The sequence below is a fragment of the Penaeus japonicus genome, unplaced genomic scaffold, assembly GCF_977035675.1.
Source record: "Penaeus japonicus unplaced genomic scaffold, GWHDUDI00000001_assembly GWHDUDI00000026, whole genome shotgun sequence".
Lineage (NCBI taxonomy): Eukaryota > Metazoa > Arthropoda > Malacostraca > Decapoda > Penaeidae > Penaeus > Penaeus japonicus.
Genome location: NW_028234428.1, coordinates 18,590,044 through 18,610,043, shown reverse-complemented (window position 1 = coordinate 18,610,043; position 20,000 = coordinate 18,590,044). Strand labels below are relative to the sequence as shown.

At 42.2% G+C, this 20,000-nt stretch overlaps 1 protein-coding gene across 4 annotated transcripts in view; it reads right to left on the bottom strand.

Annotated features, from left to right (window-relative positions):
- MED14 (mediator complex subunit 14) overlaps positions 1-20,000 on the bottom strand; it is a 35,437-nt gene that overhangs the window by 8,865 nt on the left and 6,572 nt on the right. For 2 of the 4 annotated variants that reach the window (XM_043029469.2, XM_043029468.2), the window contains 20 exons: positions 10,938-11,124; positions 10,111-10,243; positions 9,857-9,998; positions 9,463-9,620; positions 7,098-7,259; positions 6,834-6,965; positions 6,486-6,683; positions 6,090-6,237; positions 5,642-5,849; positions 5,295-5,454; positions 4,674-4,878; positions 4,344-4,507; positions 4,052-4,216; positions 3,716-3,941; positions 3,419-3,607; positions 3,059-3,246; positions 2,689-2,880; positions 1,597-1,806; positions 1,158-1,416; positions 1-78 (listed from right to left, as the gene is read on the bottom strand). The exon at positions 1-78 is cut by the window's left edge and continues 32 nt beyond it. In XM_043029469.2, the coding sequence (XP_042885403.1) occupies positions 1-78; positions 1,158-1,416; positions 1,597-1,806; positions 2,689-2,880; positions 3,059-3,246; positions 3,419-3,607; positions 3,716-3,941; positions 4,052-4,216; positions 4,344-4,507; positions 4,674-4,878; positions 5,295-5,454; positions 5,642-5,849; positions 6,090-6,237; positions 6,486-6,683; positions 6,834-6,965; positions 7,098-7,259; positions 9,463-9,620; positions 9,857-9,998; positions 10,111-10,243; positions 10,938-11,101 (3,481 nt within the window). In that variant the 5' untranslated portion in view covers positions 11,102-11,124. The remainder of the gene's footprint in view (positions 79-1,157; positions 1,417-1,596; positions 1,807-2,688; positions 2,881-3,058; positions 3,247-3,418; positions 3,608-3,715; positions 3,942-4,051; positions 4,217-4,343; positions 4,508-4,673; positions 4,879-5,294; positions 5,455-5,641; positions 5,850-6,089; positions 6,238-6,485; positions 6,684-6,833; positions 6,966-7,097; positions 7,260-9,462; positions 9,621-9,856; positions 9,999-10,110; positions 10,244-10,937; positions 11,125-20,000) is intronic. The other 2 variants (XM_086552088.1, XM_043029470.2) reach the window with 1 other exon arrangement.

Below are 20,000 nucleotides of genomic sequence, written 5' to 3'. Positions count from 1 at the left end.
CATGAGTAAGAACAGTAGGCACAGCAGCGGCATATGGCTTGTTGGGCAACACTCGTGAGGTATAAGTTGCACCTCCAGCTGAAAATAGAGAAAATAACATTTCATTGTTTTGTCACTGAAAGCTGGTAATAACTCAAAAAATATTTCTAGGGTATAAAATGAATGCAGATGTGTAGCACTGATCAAAATGAGCATAATCTAGTAAGCCAACCTATAACTTCTAGGCCTAAAAATCTGTTTTGTTTGAGACAGGTGGCTGCCCACATGCCCCTCCTTGTTTCCCTCAAATTCTTCAGGGGTGCTATTCACTGCTCCCCTGAACATCCTTTTACAAGGGAATCACATCCATACTTATTATCTCATGCAGGTGAGAACATAATCCTCTTACTGTCTCGACCTTCAAATAATCTCCAACTTTCAATATTGTCATTGAGTTAGATACTGATTCAAAGCCATACATTTTAAGATAATCTCCTATTGAATAAGCAATGACTTCACATGAAACAATGGAGGTTCAGCAGGGGCACCATAAAGTCTTTCTCTAATTAAGAAGAATCATATCTTGAACACTATGTGCGATAGACACATGAAAGTGGTGACACTATACAGACCAATTATTGGAATTCTTTTGTTGTTTACAGGTGGTGCTGTAACTTTTTAAATTTTAATTTTGCTTTTGTACTTTACTGGTCTAAACATAAATTTTCATAAAATTATTTTTTTGTTCATACTTCCCAGAAGTAAATATAATAAAAAATTACAAATGCATGGCCTTCTTAAGCTTATATTGTAAATTCAATATTCTACAATATATAAAATTAATTCAGTGTAATATCATTTCACAAAATGGGGAGGGGGGGTAATTTTGAGAACCCTCAAAACAAGGGATGGGGACAGTAAGCCACAGGTAGAGTTTCGAAAGATGCTAATAAGACGCATAACTCAATGTATCCAAAATGGTTGATTTTGGCCTGTAAAATGGTATAATAGATGCATTGATTCCAAAATACCATCTAGATATAATCCTGAAATGTCTGTGCTAGAAGTTTTTGATAGCAAAATTCATTCTATAATGATCTTGGGATATTGGGATATCTGTACTTTCAGTAATGGCCTTATTTTGAAATAAATCAACTGTAAAAGCAAGGAATGCTAACCTGGGCCCTGCATGAGTGCAGATGCTGGAGAATGCATAGGTACTGAATGTGGACCCAATGGAGAAGGAGCAAGGAACCCGACCGGTGATGCCACATTGTACTGAGGTGCAGAGGGAGAGTTTGCACCCAAGAACCCTGAACTGGGCGACTGATGAGGCAACATTGCAGGAGAAGGGTTCATCCCTGGTAGAGATGGTGGAGATGCAAGAGAGAACCCACTAGTCACAGGGCTTGACACAAAACCTCCATGTCCACTTGTCTGGAGAAAAAGAAAAAAAGAAAAAAAAAGTTACTGAATGTTAGAAAATCATAAACAAATAAAAAGAGAGAGATTAGGAGAACTTATAGTTAATATCTCACACTGTCAATCAAGTTCTTATGACAACCAAAATGAAAACAGCTAAATTGTGTGAATGAATCTGCTGAGCATGTCACACACCTGGCTCATGCCCACTGGGTGAGGGCTGGCTGGAGTGTGTGGGTTGGAAGATATGGGTGGAGTCATAGGGCCATGACGAGCGGGGGAGGCAGCCTTTGGTGTGGGCCAGGGATTGTCATCCAGGGGAATTGGCGTTGGAGGATTATCATCTTCTGACTGTGATCTTCTTCTGTTGATGGCAGTTTCATCTACATATTTGCTGAGGAATGCCTGAAAAATAAGAAAATGACTTTAAACCTTTTTTTCTTAAAGGTATATAAAAACCACATAAAACTATTGCAACTGTCCTCTAACTGAATTCTCAATAGAATCCATAGAAATGGTTTAGTATTATCCCTCTGAGATGGGCCACTTCTTAAGGTGTTTGGCCTGGGCTTGGCATTTTAAGATGTGTCTCTAGTTATCATACAGATTTATGGTATGATAAATTTATCTATATTTATCCCTTTCCTGACGGGGCACGCGCTACACGAAAACCCCTACGCCGGGCCATTGCAATATTGCATTGGAAACGTCACACTGGCATGACGCCCCAGCATCGGGAATTTAGCTGTGTCACATGAGTGTGACGCACCGTTGCCATAGGGTTAATATACTAGCAAAGTAATTATAATTTTCACATGGTATGATGCATTAGTTACACTACAGAAGGAATAAATAGCCTGTATTTTGGGGTCGGGAAAAAAGAGAGAGAAAAAAAATAAATAAATAAAAAGAAAGAAAGCAGCAGTGCGGAAGTGATTTGACCCTACAGAAATGCACAAAGAAGAAGAGTTAAGGAAACTGGACAGAAATAGATTGGCTAAGATGATATACTTTGGGTTAGCACTGGGACTAGAGAACAAGACAGCGTCTAAGGCATGGGGTAAAATGAGTTGCGTACATCTAATGCATGAATAACGTGGTATGAATCTTGTCTCTGTTACACATCTGTCTGAATGAGGTCAGCTGGACAAGACTTAAATGATTGGCAACCTTAAAGAATATCATAATTTGCATATAAGTGTATCCTTTAGATTTAGGACGAATGCCAAAGGCATGGTTAAAATTGAAATAAAATTGTACTGACCAGATTTACAAATAATGTCTTACCTTGAGTCCTTGAACTGGGATGAATTCTTCTATCAATTTTGAGGTTTCAAAACTGCTGAATGCTCCATCTCGAATTGCAACAAGCCCATTGGGGAGCATGTCTACATTTAAACAGTAAATGTTGCGGTACACAATACTGACACGTGTGGGTGACTGTGGTAGAACTGTCAAGTTCTTGATGGGATGTTGTCTCTGTTGGAAAACATTGTATGTGAAAATATATTCAATTCCTGAAGCCCTTAACATTTCCTGATTTCCCTTATTTAATTCCAAATAACTAAATCTTGCTGATGATACATCATGGAAGATTTATACCTATAATATGTAAGTATTTTCTAAAAGCCACTAAGAAAGTAAAATATCAGTTTACCTTATCAATAACTCCAAGATGAAGTGTTGGTGAAAGTTTGGATATTGCCAAAAGAGGTTGATAAGTGTGATGCAAAGTTGTAGCTAAGTCCACAAGTCCCATGTGGCCTCGATGGTTGACTAGGTCCTGCAACTGGTCCTGCATGACTGTGTGAGGGTTTGTGGCCCATACTCCCTCCCCACTCATACCTGAAACAGAACAGTGAACCATCATGTCCATACAAGAAGCTAAAAGCAATATAAAAAATAATCTAATTGTTCACAATTTCATCCAATGCATTTGTAATTTTTCATTAAGAGTAATCCCAATGCTGAGCTTCATCAAAATAGCAAATACAAGTGTATCTAGGACAAAGCTTACCAAAACTTAAGGTGAAGGCCTTCTTTTCTGCATTGTACCTTATGATGACAAATGCGTCATAGCTGGGGCCATATGCAAGAGTCATACTTTTGTAGTTGAATGACTTAACTCTCACCATCTCACTTAAGGTTTTAGGGTTAGCCCCACTGCTACTGCAACTACTGCTGCTTCCAGCTGATTCAACACCAGCTGTTGGTGGACCATGAAATAAATTGTAATTCAAATTATAGTCCAACAAAATGTCAAATTTTCATAAAGTATTTGAAAGATATTAGTTTTCAAAGGATATAAACATACCTCTAGAAGCTGACAGATGAGCTGCAAATGTGAGAACCAGCTGATAGAGTTGTGAGATAACAGTCCAATCCGCCAAAATTGCATCTACTGTACTGTTCACATTTTCTGTTACTTCATAAGTAAAGTAAGCAGCACGACGTGGGCCTTGCTCACGGGAGTGCTGACTTGTCACAGGGCAGTTGGTAAACAGATACTCCATTCCAAAGACTCGAGAACCTTTGAATTGCTGAAAAGATATTTATAATAAAGTTTGTATTACTAAATTACTGATTTACAAAACAGACACCTCTATTTCTAAAACTATTTGAATACCACAGACATGAATAGATTTCTTACTGGAACTTGAATTCTGATAGAAGAAGAAAGGAGGTTTTTTCTTAAAGCTGTCACAGTGTCAGCAGAGAGGCCTTCTGCTGATGGTAGATCAATCAAGCGTAGAAGTACTCCCATACCGCCTTCTTCCACTTGCTCTCCGGTGTTGAAAACATTCCTTTCACGAAGCTGAGGAAAATGGTGCCTCATAGAATTCAAGAATGTCATAAAAATGTCCTCAATCTATTACATATCATATCAGCACTAACAAGAGTATAAAAAACATCAAACATCTTATACAAGATCATTCCCTTACCTTGAGTGACAGATGTGTGAGAGGTAGTTTCATATCACTCATAGCAACACACTGGGCAACATCTGGTAAGAAGTAGGCTGGCACTTTGACTCTCTTGCTAGCTGGCTCTGCTCGCTGTTGTAATTTTCTCTTGCCTCCCAAGGCTCTTTCTCCTGGCTCTATAACTTTAACATTAATAATCATAAGAAATATAAAAAGAACCTTATAAATAAAACAATGCTACAAAACATATGTAGGACATGCATTAACATTAATTTCAATACCACAGAAATCAGCAAATAAAGACTCTTATGTTAAGATAACTTTACATCTGAAAAGTTTTAAGCTTACCATCAACTTTGGTAGAAGGTCCATGTGTGCACACAAAAGAATCAAGTTTCACAAGGTCATATGCCCGCATGTAAGACTTGGGTAGTGATGTTTGCACTGTGTCATCATTTGGGTTATCCTCAATACTTGCTTGTTTCACTACCATAAAGTAAAGGCTTTGCTCTATTTCACATGGGCCTCCTTCTTTCTCACAGAACTCCACAATCTGTAAACATCATCAAACCAATCTCTTAATACAGATAAACTATATCTATACAAAACCAAAATGTGAGAAATCTATACATGGAATGCAAACAATACAGAAAAATCAAATTTGAGTTTAATCCGTTGAGGCTGGATGACAAGAGATCTTGTCAAGTGGTGGCCGTAACTGCCACTGGAGATGAGATATTTTGTCATGACTTTCCATGTGGCTGGCATGTTGGGTGATCAGGCGCACAGTGCTTGGCCGCTGCCAGAGCAGGTGAATAGGAGTTAGGCTTACATGCTTGAAATACCCCATCGTTTAGACCTTTTGCTACCATAACCTCCCAATCGGCAATGGGTTAATAAAAACAAGAACACCCAAAAAAGTAAACAATAAAAAGTTTAATGAACTATCCTTAGAAAGAACACACTTACTACAACATATCCAGGATGTTTGTGGAATGTAATGAAGACCTTGTGCTTGCCAAGGGAGTTCAGTGGATGTGTGGCAAAATACATAAGGGGTAAGCGTTCATGGGCTGTTGCAGGAAGATGCTGCAGCGTTTTCTCTGTGCGACGTACCATGAGCCAGTACCTGAAATATCGCAATCAGGTTTAAATTACTCATGTATATATTCAATGTAAAAAAAACAGCTAATATATGCCAATCATGCACTGAACTACATTTCATAAAAATATCTGAGCTTATACAGTGAACTATTGTTCTAAAATAAACTTTTGCAAGCTAAGAACATATTCAACAAAATGTTCAAATATCTAACCTGAGCTCCGATATCAAATCATCCACTTTCGATTTATCATGATTCAGCGCACTTTGCAAATCTGATATTAAATGACAGTTGTCATACTGTGGAATGTGAGGTAAAAGCACCCCTGTGTGAGTGTCCACAGTGATTAACAACTGCTCAGATCTTAGATTTGGTTGAAGGATGGGCACATGAAGCACTGCTGGAGATCCACTAAGCTGACCTGTAAATAGATTAGCTTGTCATTTACGTAACCAAGACAAGCTGTGATGTAATGGTCTACGAGATACATTGTTAATCATGAGTTCATGATATTAAATCATATGAAGAGTAATTCAAGGGATATAATAAGATAAAGTGAGTCAGGACAAATGGTAATTTTATGATATTCAAGAGAAAGAAAGAAAGTACTTTTTCTTATCAACAAGGTTTTAAAATATCAAGAAAAAATATTTATACTTACATTTTTCAGCATCATTTCCTAGTTTAGAATCCATTTCTTGTTTCAGCTCAGAGAGCCGAATCTTTGTTCTTAAATAAATTGTATGAACCAATAATCTCTCAATTGACAGGTGATCACTACGGATAGCACGCTCAGCAATCTCCGATTCCTGCAAACATTGCATATTTCAAATGAGCTTGCAATAAATTAGAAGTAAAAAATATTGTGAAAGCTGTCAGGCAAATTACTTTTACAACTGAATATCCTAATATTAACAAGCCTTGATAGTTCCAAAGTTACTGGTGAAATTATAATCATGTTCAAGACAATGATTAATATAGTATATCATTAATGGATCATTCGTCTAATTCTCAGTCATTCTGATACGGTTTAAAAGCCATCATCAAGTTGCATTACCTTAGATCCTAAGGATGGTGTATGTAATACCATAAGAGGTTTTGAGGGCTCTGTAGGATCAACCTGCACAGTGAGTCTGTATCCTAACTGTGCTGAGGGATCTCGCTGTGTCAGCTCTCTCCAGTAGGTCAAGGTGAGGGACCTTCCTTGCAAGTATTCCTCAATACGAATGTGGTAGTCCAGCCGGTCCTCTAGAAGCTATGAAAAGAAAGTATTTGTAAGAAGACAGATACTTTTAATGTATATGTTAATGTTGATCACATCTAATAAAAAAAATCTTTCTGTGAGAGTATACCAACTTTTGTTGTTTTCGAGTAAATAAAATGTCAAATAATGCAAAACTCTCACCTTCTGTGTTTGTACAAAGAGGACCTCTAGCTGCAATGCCTGACAGAAAGAGTGTAGGACCATGTAGGTCTCATGTAAAGGCTTTGGATTCTCCTGCAATCTTGACTGAATAAGGTGGTGAATGAATAATACCTGAAAGAAAGGATGAAATATAAACAACTTAGAAACCTATAGACAGCCATTCACACTTTAATTACAAACAATCCAAGGTTATAAATTGTGAAGAAAGGAATCATGTACTGTTATCTAGATGTTCATTCTAACCTGTCTTCGATGCACAAGGGCCTTGCCATCCCCAGTTTCCTTGTCTTCAACCAGAATTTCAATTTCCAGAAGTCTCCAAGGTTCTGTTATGTTGTCTCCCATTAGTGTGAGACTTACTTCAAACTCATGTTCCACTGTGAACTTTACACGACCATTCTCAATCTAGAAAAGAATTTATTAATAATCAATCTTAAACAAGGAGTTTATTCTCTTAACCTATGGACTGTGAAGTGCCTGTTTTATGTGTACTCTGTAGTGTGGCTCAGTTACAGGGAAAATTACTTTTCATGATCACAGAAAATGAAAGTCTAGGTTGATGCAAAAGATTAAGATGTCAATAATGCCCAACAAGCAGCATTACCAACTTATAAAATCTTAAGGTTAGTATATCAATCAAGCCATTCCAAAATATCACTTGAAAACAGTGCTCTCACTAGCTGTACAGCTCACATTCATATGGTAACTCATCTCGTAACAGTAACTGATAAATATCTTATTCAAAGAATAAATCTCAAGTGTAAATGATAAAGTGTCATCCACTGATATCATGTATTTATCAGCCGTATTCTAAGTTCCTAAGTGCGCCGTGTACATGACATGAACATGCCGCGATTCTTATTCTAGAAGCGCGGGTTCGTGGCAAAAGCGTGGAAAGTATTGGAACAATCGTGGAAACTCCGTGGCAAGGGGGTAGGCTTGTCACGATAGTTACACGAGTGAAAAAAATCATATTTTTATTGTACTTTTTCTTACTAATACTTCATATGAGCATACTACGTTTGGAAAGTAATATCTATATTGGATATATTAGGCATCATTGTCCTAGACATGGATTACAAACTCTTTTAGGAAAACATGGATTCTCTGCTGATTTTGAGTTTGTTTACCTTTTGGCGGACTTTTCGAAGGAGAGTGAAGTTAAATGAATGGTAAAAGTAGTCAGGGACGTAAAATTAAAGCATATAATTATATGAAATATAATTATATGAAATATGTATACATTAAATCTATATGCATGATATATTAAAAATGCGCATATATGTACAGTATATACAAAGATAAAATAAGGAAGATCTCTTCATAAAAACACAATCCCTCACATCCCATTTGTTTTGATCGAGCGTAGAGTGAATTACCAACAGCGCGTTCGTGAAATGGTTGTCAATTCTTTAACTAGGAACAAGTACAACGACTGATTCATACCAAAATTGAATTATCTTATGTTAGTGCTACCTATGATTGTAGTTTCTCTTATGAATTTGTCGTTTGGACAGTGCCATTCATCCGAAACATGTTAACTTTGGAACGGTTGGTAAACCTGAAGCAGTTGACGCAAACGTGGCACGCTTTTGCGTCCTAGATTACGGCATTCGTTACATGAACACGACATGGACACAACATGAACATGACATGGCCACGACACGCAGAAAACGTCATAGAATACGGCTGTATGTATCAACACATCTGAAAAGCATGACAGTGTTTGGATTATAATTAAAGCTGTACATGAAAATCCGGTATGAATTTCACTTCTACAGTAAAAAAATCTTTAACCTATTGCCTACATACATGTCGGTAAAAATCAGGCCTAAGAGACGGAAGTCAATGCGTACATGACGCAACATTGGGATCTGCTCATAGTTGAAGCACGCACACAGTCATGAAGAATTATGGCTGAAACAGAACTAACTCTAGAGCTACAGGGTTCCAAAGTTAGCCTAAACTCGCATTTTATGATGGATTTATGAAAAAATATTGTTTGGGCTAGTCTGCGCTACCCGGAGGGTGAAGAAAACCTTTACGCCGTCCCTCTAATTTTTAACTAGTGCCACTAATATCGTAGACCCCCTACCTTGACGACCAGTTAGGTCATTAGGCACCCTATTGGCAATGGGTTAAAATTATTTTGGCAGGAATACTACTGTTCACGCTGGCAACATTATTAACTTATATAATGATATACTTATAACCCCTTGCCCATTCAACAAATTATCTAGTCTTTTATTGGCTGCTTGACAGACAGATCTAAAATGAATTCCTTATTTCAGGAAAAGGTAAAAGTATAAAGCATGTCTTTTTTTTTCTTTCTTTCTAGTATACATGCAGAGGGAGGAAATTATCATAAAATAAATGCACACTTGTTCTATCAATGTGAGTCTCATAATTTGATCTTTCCTCTAAGGTGAATGAGTAGTCTCTGATATAAAGTGTATACAATTGAAGCTCCTAATATAAAGTTGCATTAAACTATATTGTTTCACAATTTTTTATGCCTGTAAAAAAAGGAAAGAAAGAAAGTTAAAAAAAAAAAAAGTGGCTGTGAAATTCAGAGAAAGAAAATATAACGGTGCCCTAAAATACTGACTCTGCTTGTTCTCATTTGGGGTGGAAGCTCAGTCGTCACCAAACGATGCTGAATGATCTGTTCCAACCGAGTTAGAGTTTGTTTGCGTTCCAATGCTGTGATTGGTTCTGGTGGAAGGATACGCTGTCGTATGGTCATCGGTAACCGGTCATATGAACCTGTAATAATCACCATGCATTGCTTGAATCCTTTTATAAAAACTTATAAAATATTTATGATGGCTATATGATTTTTGTAAAATCATTGTTTATAAACCTTTTCTCGAAGATTATGTATCTGGCAAAACAGCAGGAGACTTTATAAAACAGTAAATAAAAAAGCTTCATATATCAGAAAAAGTTCATAATTACAATGATGAACAATATATCTAAATCCATGAAATTTGATTCCTTACCAGTGGTGAGTGTTTCTACAGCAGCTGGGATGTGAAAGTGGGGAAGACGAGCACATACTAAGTTTTCTTTGGTCATATGGTATAGCTTATCAGCTGTGTAGGTAAAGAGATTATTTTGCTTTTCCAACAGTGCCATGATATGCTGAAAGAAAAGAAATGGTAAATCTGTTATGTACAGAAAACTAAGAAAAGACAAAATAATAATAACCAAGAATTTACAGTATTAAATATACACAAAAGAATAATTCACTTACACAACATTTGTCCACTTTTGAAGCACTGGCTGCCCATTTGACCAAAGCCAAGAGGCGGACATAGAGCTGTCTGGTCCGCTGGGCATACTGAACTATGTCAATTTTTTTCTCTAAATCACTTTTTCTTGGCAAACTGTGGGGAAAAAAGTCTTAGTATTCCTTTTATTTTTGTCAATATATTGTATATATACCCATGCATGTATGTATTTGCTGCTGAATAAAATTTGGAACTTCAGAAGCCCTATAAAAATGGGCTATTAATATTTCTCCTATGTTGTCCAAAAACTATTTTCTTTGGACATTCCTTCAATCTAAATTCATATATAAATTCATAATCCTTTTGGAGATGGGTGGAGTTTATATCTGATTATTTTTTAACAGGAAAATTACTATTGAGATTTTGTAAATATTTTCATTTTGTGTAAGGCCTCAAAATTTCCTTTGAGACAAATGATTTTGAAAATACTCCTTTTTATCATGCTTGCAAAATGAGTGAAAAAATGTTACCTAAATATGGAATTCTTAAGCATGAATGCTCTATTTTCTATCCACATTAGTGTATCTCCATTATTCCAGAAAATTTAAGACAATTTTGAATGGTCTAGAGATGATGCTAATATGTATATGAACACAACAGACACTGACTCAAAATTTGACTAGCATTTTGATTAGCACAGAAAGTTATAGAAAATTATAACGACTGAAATCTGAACCAAATTACAACAGATGGCATATGCACTTGTGCAAATGGAAGTGTACAACACTTAGAGAACAGAGTATAGTATGTAGCAAGTACATAAAAATTTACATGATCATAAATAACTTACATTTCTGCTAAATTTAATAGATCTGAATATGTTCTCTGGTTAATATACTGAATGAGAACTCCTAAGGATATGGTTCCCATCTGGCCCCCCATTGACCCAACAGTCTCCATAGGGCCACCTCCACTCCCACTCTCCAGAGGGGCTGGAGTTGGTGTTGGCGCCATCTCTGCTCAGCTGCAATGGCAACCTGAAAAAGATGCGAACATTATATTTAGTAGTTCATGGAACAAAAAAAATTAACGCTAGTAGAAATCTTGCAACCATTAATATATAGGTGCATAATCTTTCTATCTATTCATTTTTGAGTATCCTTTTCATAAGGATTCAGTCTTACATATCAAAATGTGGGCGAAATAATTTAAGAAATTTTGCACAACTTTCTAATATACAATAGAGTTATCCAAGGGATTCTTGCTACTGATAAGTACGAAATCTACAATCTTTCTTTAACCTATTCGCAAGGGGACATATTTTCACCTACTCCCGCTCCCACCAGGAAGATAATAAGTACATGTCGTTTTGTTCCGGGGTGTTTTCCCACTGCACAGGACCACGCTGAACCTCTCAGAGCATTTTTCACCCACCCTATTCCTATGGTTTGCATGATTGCATTTACAACGTAAGGACATATAAAAATATGTTACAGCAATGCTTTTCTATTGTTACTTTATTGAATTTTGCCTATATTCTTCACTTCTATGTGATAATACCAATGGAAAGTGGAAGCAATATTTTAGTGGGGCATCAAAAAACATGCTTTATAATTTTTTTTACCAAAACAAAAACAAAAACTACAAATAATCACACATGTACATTAGGGTATTTCAATAATTGGTGATTTTTTAAAACATCATTCAAATTCATGGGGACTGTTCAGAAGTAGGCTCCATTTATTTTTTCATGACTAGTGATACCATTTTTATTTGTTTTTATCAATATTTACCTATTGCACTTTTAACTCAAAGATACAAAAAATATGGTTATATAATTAGATTAGTCTGGGGTGAAATTCCCGTTTTCTATATTCTCTTCGTCATTATAGCAGTAATTACTTAACGATGTATTCAAATTATGTTGATTTATTTAACCCATTCCCGACGGGGGAATTCTAGCCTTGAATGTCCAAATGCCGGGGCGTTCGAATTATTAGGCCTAAATCAATTGAATGGCCGGCACAATACTGTGCCGCCCGGCAACTGGGCTTTTGAATGCGCGGTACACATGCTGTACCACCCGTCCTGTGTGGGTTAATCGTGTATAGTATAATTCTAGTTTTTAAGATTATTTTTTCTACAATTAAGCATAATATTATACATGGTGAAAGTATATTACAAACTAGAAACGTATCTTTTATTGGCAATATCTATAGTATGCAACAACTTCTCACATGTACTATATTTCCCTATCCGCAATTACCGTGTATTTGATATCCCATATATAATGGAACAAAGGAGAACTAAACACTCTTTCCTAAAAACCTGGGACATTCACAAACTTTTCTGTGGTGAGGTTCCATAACTGCTCATAGGAAAAATTGTACCAAATTCGATCCTTCAGGTTTGGCTGGTTTGTATATCCAGCTTTATCCGATTCCATTTTCAGCATACCAAATACCTCATGTATGCTGTCAGCATCATGAGAGGAAGGCAGGAAGAAACCCTTCAGTGATCTTGTGGTGCATCCTAGCCGGGAACTGCTAAGGCGTAAAACGATGGTTGCAGGGCAGGTCGGTGCCCTGCAGCGACACAGAGAGGAAGCGAGAACCTCCCCCTCGGCCAGCTGGTACTCAAACGCCACAGGCTATGAGTCGCTGATACTCTCTCACAGAATATCAAGGTGTGCTGAAGTCAGTCTGCACAGACTGAGAATAGGCTACCCTTGTGCGTGGCAAATCATCCCCACTATTGGGCAAGATGAGCGACGCTGTGAGTATTGTGGCACGCCGGAAGCCAAATTAGGGCACTACCTGATGGAATGCGAGCACACTCGCTTCCTCAGGCAGGGCCCAGAGACGACAGCCGCCGGGCTGGTTAGACGGCTGTGCCTGTCACTAGCCCCCTGGCAACTGGAGCGCCTACAGGCAATCCGACCGCCACGGTAAAAGTTCAGTTATGATGATCAGATGAGTCAGCACCTATAGCCAATAGAGACCGGGCTACCCCATCCACACAACCCGGGCGAAGCGACGTCTTCGCAAAATCTCTCTGAACTGAGCTGAATTGAATTCAGCGATGATGATCAGATAAGATGCCGCCGTGTGCATATAACCCGGGCGAAGCGACGTCTTCGCAAATCTGTCTGAACTGAACTGAACTCATCGTGAGAGAGTGGCATGAAAATGACATCTGTGTTATGCAGATATCTACTGATGGATGCAAATTAGGATTTGTCAAACCCTAATCTGATCCCTACTTCTGAACACATTTGAGATGCCCCAAATGCTGTCTGAAATATTGTCGGCTCTGTACTAATGACAGCTTTTCGCCAGCAAAAGAAATGGATCTTGGAGAACTCGAAGATACCTTTGATAACAGTAGGGTTCTTTTGCAATGTCCCCAAGCATCTAATCAAATTGTCTTTCAAGCCAACTTTTGTCTTGGATGGCAAATCAGCATTTTCAATATTTCATAATTTATCAAGTACAACATCAAGTGATATACAAACATGTAATGATGAACACATATGACCTAACCACCTAACACCAGTTGGTGTTAGGTGGTTAGGTTATTTGTGCCAGTTGGCACAAATATCCTAGGCAATATTATGTTTTTTAAATTCTTTTAAGGACTCAAGACAAAATAATTTTGCATGTCTGTTCAGTAGTTCATGAATGGTTACCCGTTAATAGCATTAAAGTTAATTGGCCACTGAAAACGGACCTCATCATTTATATCCTCATAAAAATCAATCACTTCTGTTAATTCCCTGAGGTTATGACATGTTTTCATTCATATTGGCTATCTTCAATGAAGCTAGAGTGTCATCTCTTTTACCAATAGTTGCCTGCCTTTTCTTGTGGAAAATGGTAGTATCTAAAGGAATCAATCTGCTGTCAAGACCTACTACTTGAGAAAAAAAAAAAAGCATCAGTAAAATTTGTTACATTATTTCCGTGGTGTATTTCCGTTTCCCTTCCGGCAGTCATCAGGAGTGGATAAATCTTCTAAGGTTGAGGATGATTGGTTTCCGTTGTCAAGTTCATCATCTGTATCGTTTTCACACATTCCTGAATCTCACTCAGTAATTTATTTGCCAGACTACATTTCCTCTTATTACTGTATTCCTTCCTTTTAGTAGGCTTTATGGTCAGCAGAACCAGGGGATCCAGCACTACCATTTAACTTTGCTTCATACCACTCGATGTCTTCTTGTAGCACTCTCTTGGTTGTCTTTTGCCTTTAAAACCCCCGCCAAGGAACCACCTTGTCGTGGCGCGGGGGCTTGAACTCCTTTCTTGGACAAGCCCGCTCTGGATTTGGCCAGTCTCTCTGTCCCGTTGAGGTGACCTTCTAGCGGCGGGCTCTCTGAGGAGGGATGACTAAGTGTTCCTAGGTGCTGATCTAGTAGGTGGGGTCGCACCCCCCCTGGTCCTCCCCCCAAGGGGGCCTACACCTACCCACGTGTTTGCCGTGCGTGGTGCCCCTGTGCGCTGGGAGACGGGAGTCCTGGAGGTTGAGCGATGCCGTGTATGAGTACGCCCTGCGGCTAGCAACACGCCTCTTTGGTCCTCTATTCCAGCAAGACGGGTGGCCTGATCTCGACTCGGTTAGGTCAATCGGCTGGTCTCTCTTGTGAGCTAGGCTAGGGTCAAGTAGCTCCTGCCTTGCAGGCAATCGCATGGTCTTGAGAGTGCCATTAACGCGAGGCCGGGGTTGCGTATATCCTCCCACCACCCCTGTGGCTCCTGAGCATGGACTCATACAAAGCTTCCCCTTGTTGGACTCCGTGGTGGGTGGGGGCGTGGGAGGATGAAATGAACCGCTTATTACATGGCAACCGTAACTCATAAACCCATGACTGACATCCCTGTTGACGAACCTTGCATGACGATGACAAAGGCTGTCACCTTAGACCCCTTCGAGGGCTTTGATGACAAAAGGGAAAAGATGGGCAGGGATCTGGCGTCGGTCCAGGAAAAACCCACCCAAGTACCTCGGGCTGGACCCTCCAAACCAACCCCAGGCTCTGACAAATCTCTGGCGTCGATCCAGACGAGAAGTCAATCAAAAAATGGAAGCCAGACAGGACCCTCCAACCCTACTGGCCCCACTGGCAAAACTCCGGCGTCGGTTCGGAGAAGAGGCAAACGACCTCGGACGGCTTCGGACTCAGAGGGCGAGTCTACAGCCCCAAGTCGGTACCCCAGTTTAGGGTTCCTCCTAAACCGGAAGGATTCGACAATGCCTACCAGATGGTACGGGCTCTGGAAACCCAGAGACAGTGCCGTCTGACGATTAGAATTGCCAGAGACAATGGCATGATAATCGTTCCAAAGGACCAAGCCACCCTCACCTTCCTCCAGAAGACTGACAAGCTTCTGGATGGGCGGAAGGTGAGCCTGTCGGCTCTGACTCCCGAAGAGAGGAAGTCCAAGATGGTGCTTCTTGGCTTTCCTCTGATGTATGACCTCGAGGTCATCACTGCACATTCCAAGGTGGTGGGCGCTTCTCGACTTTTGAAAGGGAAGCACCCAACCAGACAAGTCCTGGTCACTTTGGAGGGAGCTCCAGTTGCGTCCTTGGATCTTGGCAATTGGGGCTCTTACAGACTCAGGACATACGCTCCGATGCTTCACGTGCCAGAAGTACGGACACCACAAGGCCACTTGCTCTGCAAAGCCGAAATGTGGTGTCTGTAGTCAGGCACACAGAACAGAGGTGTGTCTCAAAGCACACAAAGATGGCAAGCGAGACATCACTGCCAAGTGCCCAAACTGCCATAAAAAACACCACGCCTGGAGCCTCGGATGTTCTGTCAGAAAGGAAGAGGCTCTTCGGCGGCAAGAGATCGTTGCAAAACGACCAGACTTTGTTCCCGCCCCTCTAGGCACGTATGTCTGGGGGCAGAACAAAGGGGTAAGGGCTCCCCCCCCTCCTAAGAGGAAGGAAGCACCGCCCAAAGCGAAACCAGCACCGGACGCCTCCAACACAAAAGAGTTCCCGGCGCTGGTGGATGTTCCAAGTCGGAAACAGACCCGGAAGTGGTCTGGGAACACCTCAAAGGCTACCCCAAGAGCGGAGAGTCCGACTTTGTTCACAGAGAAGGACTTGACGCTCCTGCTGAAGACAGTTGTCACAGCAGTTGCGACGGCATTGGGAAGGACCAGCGAGGAGACGGAGAAGGCAGTCGAGATAGCCATGACGGCAATGACTCAGACCGTCAATGCCCTGAAGGAAAAGGACATGAGGCCCAAGGCCACAACTCCCCCTCCAACTCAGGGCGAGACTCCTTCTCCCACCCCAACTCAGGGCGAGCCCTGTCTCCCCGACAAACCTGCGGCCAAGACCACACTGGCAGAGCCTGCGCCCAAACCCCAAAGGGTGAGGAAGCCAAGGCCACCCAAAAAGAAGGCCAAGGCGACCAGGAATACTCCACCTCCCAGGAGACCCAGCCCTTCCAACTCGACCTGTCCTGACGACAGTGACGAGTCAAGTGAGGAAATCACACTCAGTGTGGAACTCACCAAGGAGTTGTCAGACTCCGAAATGTCTGACGTTACCCACACTGGGGCGTCGGACACAGAGACCGAATACCTTGACGTCAATGACTTAGTGAACGCAGACAAGCACTATGGCCACTAACTTAAGCATACTGCAGTGGAACATCAACAGCTTCTCCCCTAGGGCCGCCCTTCTCCACGCGATCGTGCGATCTCGGAACATTGATGTTGTCATGCTCCAAGAGACGCTAACAGGGGAATCTGTACGCTTCTCGGGATATCATCCCTTTGTGCTACCGAGTACGCAAGGTACCAGAGGCCTGATTACCCTTGTGAAGTCGACTATCCCCTGCTCCCTGATTGCCGATCCTGGGCAGTGCGGAGAAGGTGTCGAATCCCTTGCTGTTGAGATCCATTTGGCCGGGGGTCCTCTCAAGCTGTACAATGTATACAGTAGGCCAAACTGTAGGGGCTTAGATATCAGTGAAGCCTGTGCTGCTGCAGCACATGAGCTAATTCTTATAGGGGGGGACTTTAATGCCCACCACCCTATACTGGCTCCCACTCAGAGACGTGATATGGCAGGCTGCCATATAGCCGAGGTGCTAGAGTCATGCCCAGAGATTGCTCTTCTCAACAGCCAGGAGCCTACGCATGTTGGCGGGGGGGTCCTTGACCTCACCTTTGTCACTGCGGCTCTGGTCGAGAGAATTAGTTGGTCTGTGGACAACACTGCCACGAGCGATCATTATGGGATAGTCACCACCATCTTGGATGCTGGCCCGGCACCCATGCCCCAGCACAATCCTCGATGGAAGGTGGAAAGAGCCAACTGGAAAGCCTTCCAGGAGGCTCTGGCCGTGTGCCTCAGAACCAGTGACTCCTCACTTAATGATAATGTGGACATACTTGAGGCCAGACTAGTAAATGCCATAGACGAGGCAGCCTCAGAAACCATCCCCAAAACTCGTCAGTGGTCCAGGTGTTTCAAGGACGCCTGGTACTACAATGATGAGATTAAGGAGGTTAACCACAGAATCAATATGTGCAGAAGACACTTTCGCAGACAGAGAACTCCCGAGAACCACACTCTTCTAAGAGAGGCTCTCAGGGATGCTCAGGAAACTGCTAAGAGGTTAAAGCAGGAAAAGTGGCTGGAGTGGTGTGAGTCCTTTGGCCACCAAACCTCCCTTTCAGAATTGTGGAACCGTATCAGACGGGCCACGAATCGCTCAGCCCCCAAAAAGACCCACCATGACCCGCGGTCGGAGGCGGAGAGACTGGCACTCGAGTTCTCTGCTAGAACAAGTAGCGTCGGACTACCAGCAGAGCTGAGGGCATGCCAAGAACAACTGCTCCCAGGCAGGCATGCCCTCATCAGAGAAAAGGCGGTCGAGCCTGATGATACAGATGCCATGTTCTCTCTGAGGGAATTACGGCGAACATACAAGTCCAGTTCCCGGTCAGCCCCGGGTAGCGATGGGATCTCCCACCCCATCATTTCCCACCTAGGACATGAAGGTGAGCTTGCACTTCTGCATCTCATCAACAAGTCCTGGGAAACTTCCTCACTGCCACAGTGCTGGAAGAGGGCTGATATAATTCCCGTCCCCAAACCAAAGGAGCCAGGACGGTACCGCCCCATCTCCCTGCTTAGCTGTCTAGGAAAGACAGCAGAGAGAATGGTACTGAATCGGCTCCAATGGAAGCTGGGACCTCCACATGAACACCTACACGGGTTCACAAGGGGCAAGAGCACTACCCACAGCATTGCCACCTTACTGAGCACTGTCAGCAGCAGCAGCGCTGTCATTGTCTTCCTTGACCTGGAGAAGGCTTTTGAACTGGCAAACCCGTTAGCCATTCAGGAGATCCTGATCCGCAAGGGAATCAAAGGCAGGCTGCTTGCCTGGATTGGCGATTACTTTCGGAACAGAACTGCCAGAGTGAAGTTCCAAGGTCACCTTTCCAGGCATTTGCCTCTAGAGAATGGCACCCCTCAAGGAGGGGTCCTTAGCCCGGCCCTGTTCAACATCCTCATGTTAAACATTCTCGACATTCCACTCCCAGCGGGGTGCACGATCATTTCATATGCAGATGATCTAGCAATTATCTCCACTGGGAGAAGAAATGTGAATCCAGTCAGAAAGGCCCAGCGTTGTCTGGACCTAATAACTGAGGAATGCTGCAGAGTCGGGCTTAAGATCTCAGCAGCCAAATCGAAGGCAATGGCGCTGAAGCATGATGTCTGTGATCAAAGACTGCGAGTCCAAGGTCTAGAGCTTGAGTGGGTACACGTCTACCAATACTTGGGGGTATGGATCGATAAGAACCTCACCTTCCGCTCCGAGATCAAACATCTCTTAGACCGGACCAAGGCAAGGCTCTCTGTCATGAGAGCTCTGTCTGGGCGGCGCTTAGGGGCTGGACACCGCGTACTAAGATCTTTTTACGTGCACGCTGTCCGTCCCATTGTGGACTACGCCTCCGTCGCCCTGATCACAGTAAAACCTGGACTCAGGAAAAGACTCGACATAATGCAAAACGAAGCCGCCAGGATTATTCTGGGTGCCCCTGGGTGGGCTAAGGTTACTAACCTCCTCCTGGAGGCCAAACTCTTTCCCCTGGACACCCGGATTGATCAGATGGCGGCCCAGTTCCTTGCAAATGTCCTACAGTCCCCACTGGACTCGCAGCTAAGACAGAGAGTGCAGCGTCGGCTTGCACAAAACCAAGAACTCTTTGCTAACAACACCTGGCTGTCTCAGACAACCAGAGTGCTGAAACGCTTTGAGCTCAAAGAGACACTACTGATCAAGGGCATGGACCATCCCCACCCTGACTATGTCTCAGCCCCGCCGTGGGCACGATCCTTGATAGAGTTCTCTGTCATGAGTCTATCAAGAAGAAAAACGCAGTACTCACCGCCTCTATTGAAGGCTGAGGCGGAGAGGAACATTACAGCAATCACGCCGCTGAACAGTAAAACCTACTTCACGGATGGTTCTGTAGACCCCACCACCCGCACTGCAGGCGCCGGTTTTGCAGCAAGGGGCATAGAGAAAGCTATGCGGGTATCAGACAATGCCTCCTCGCTCCAGGCAGAGGCAGTAGCTATTATGGGAGCCCTAGCCCATGCAGCCCAGACGGACGGGCATGTTGTTATACACACAGACTCTAGGGCCGCCATTGACAGCCTGCAACAAAGCACGCCCCTTGATAACGTTTACCTGGTAACCTCGATTCTCACCATTGCTCAGAGAATCCTGGATCAGGGAAGACGCATCATCATCAACTGGGTCCCAAGCCATGTTGGTATTGAAGGGAATGACGTAGCTGACAGGTTAGCGGAGGAAGGCAGGAAGAAACCCTTGAGTGATCTTGTGGTGCATCCTAGCCGGGAA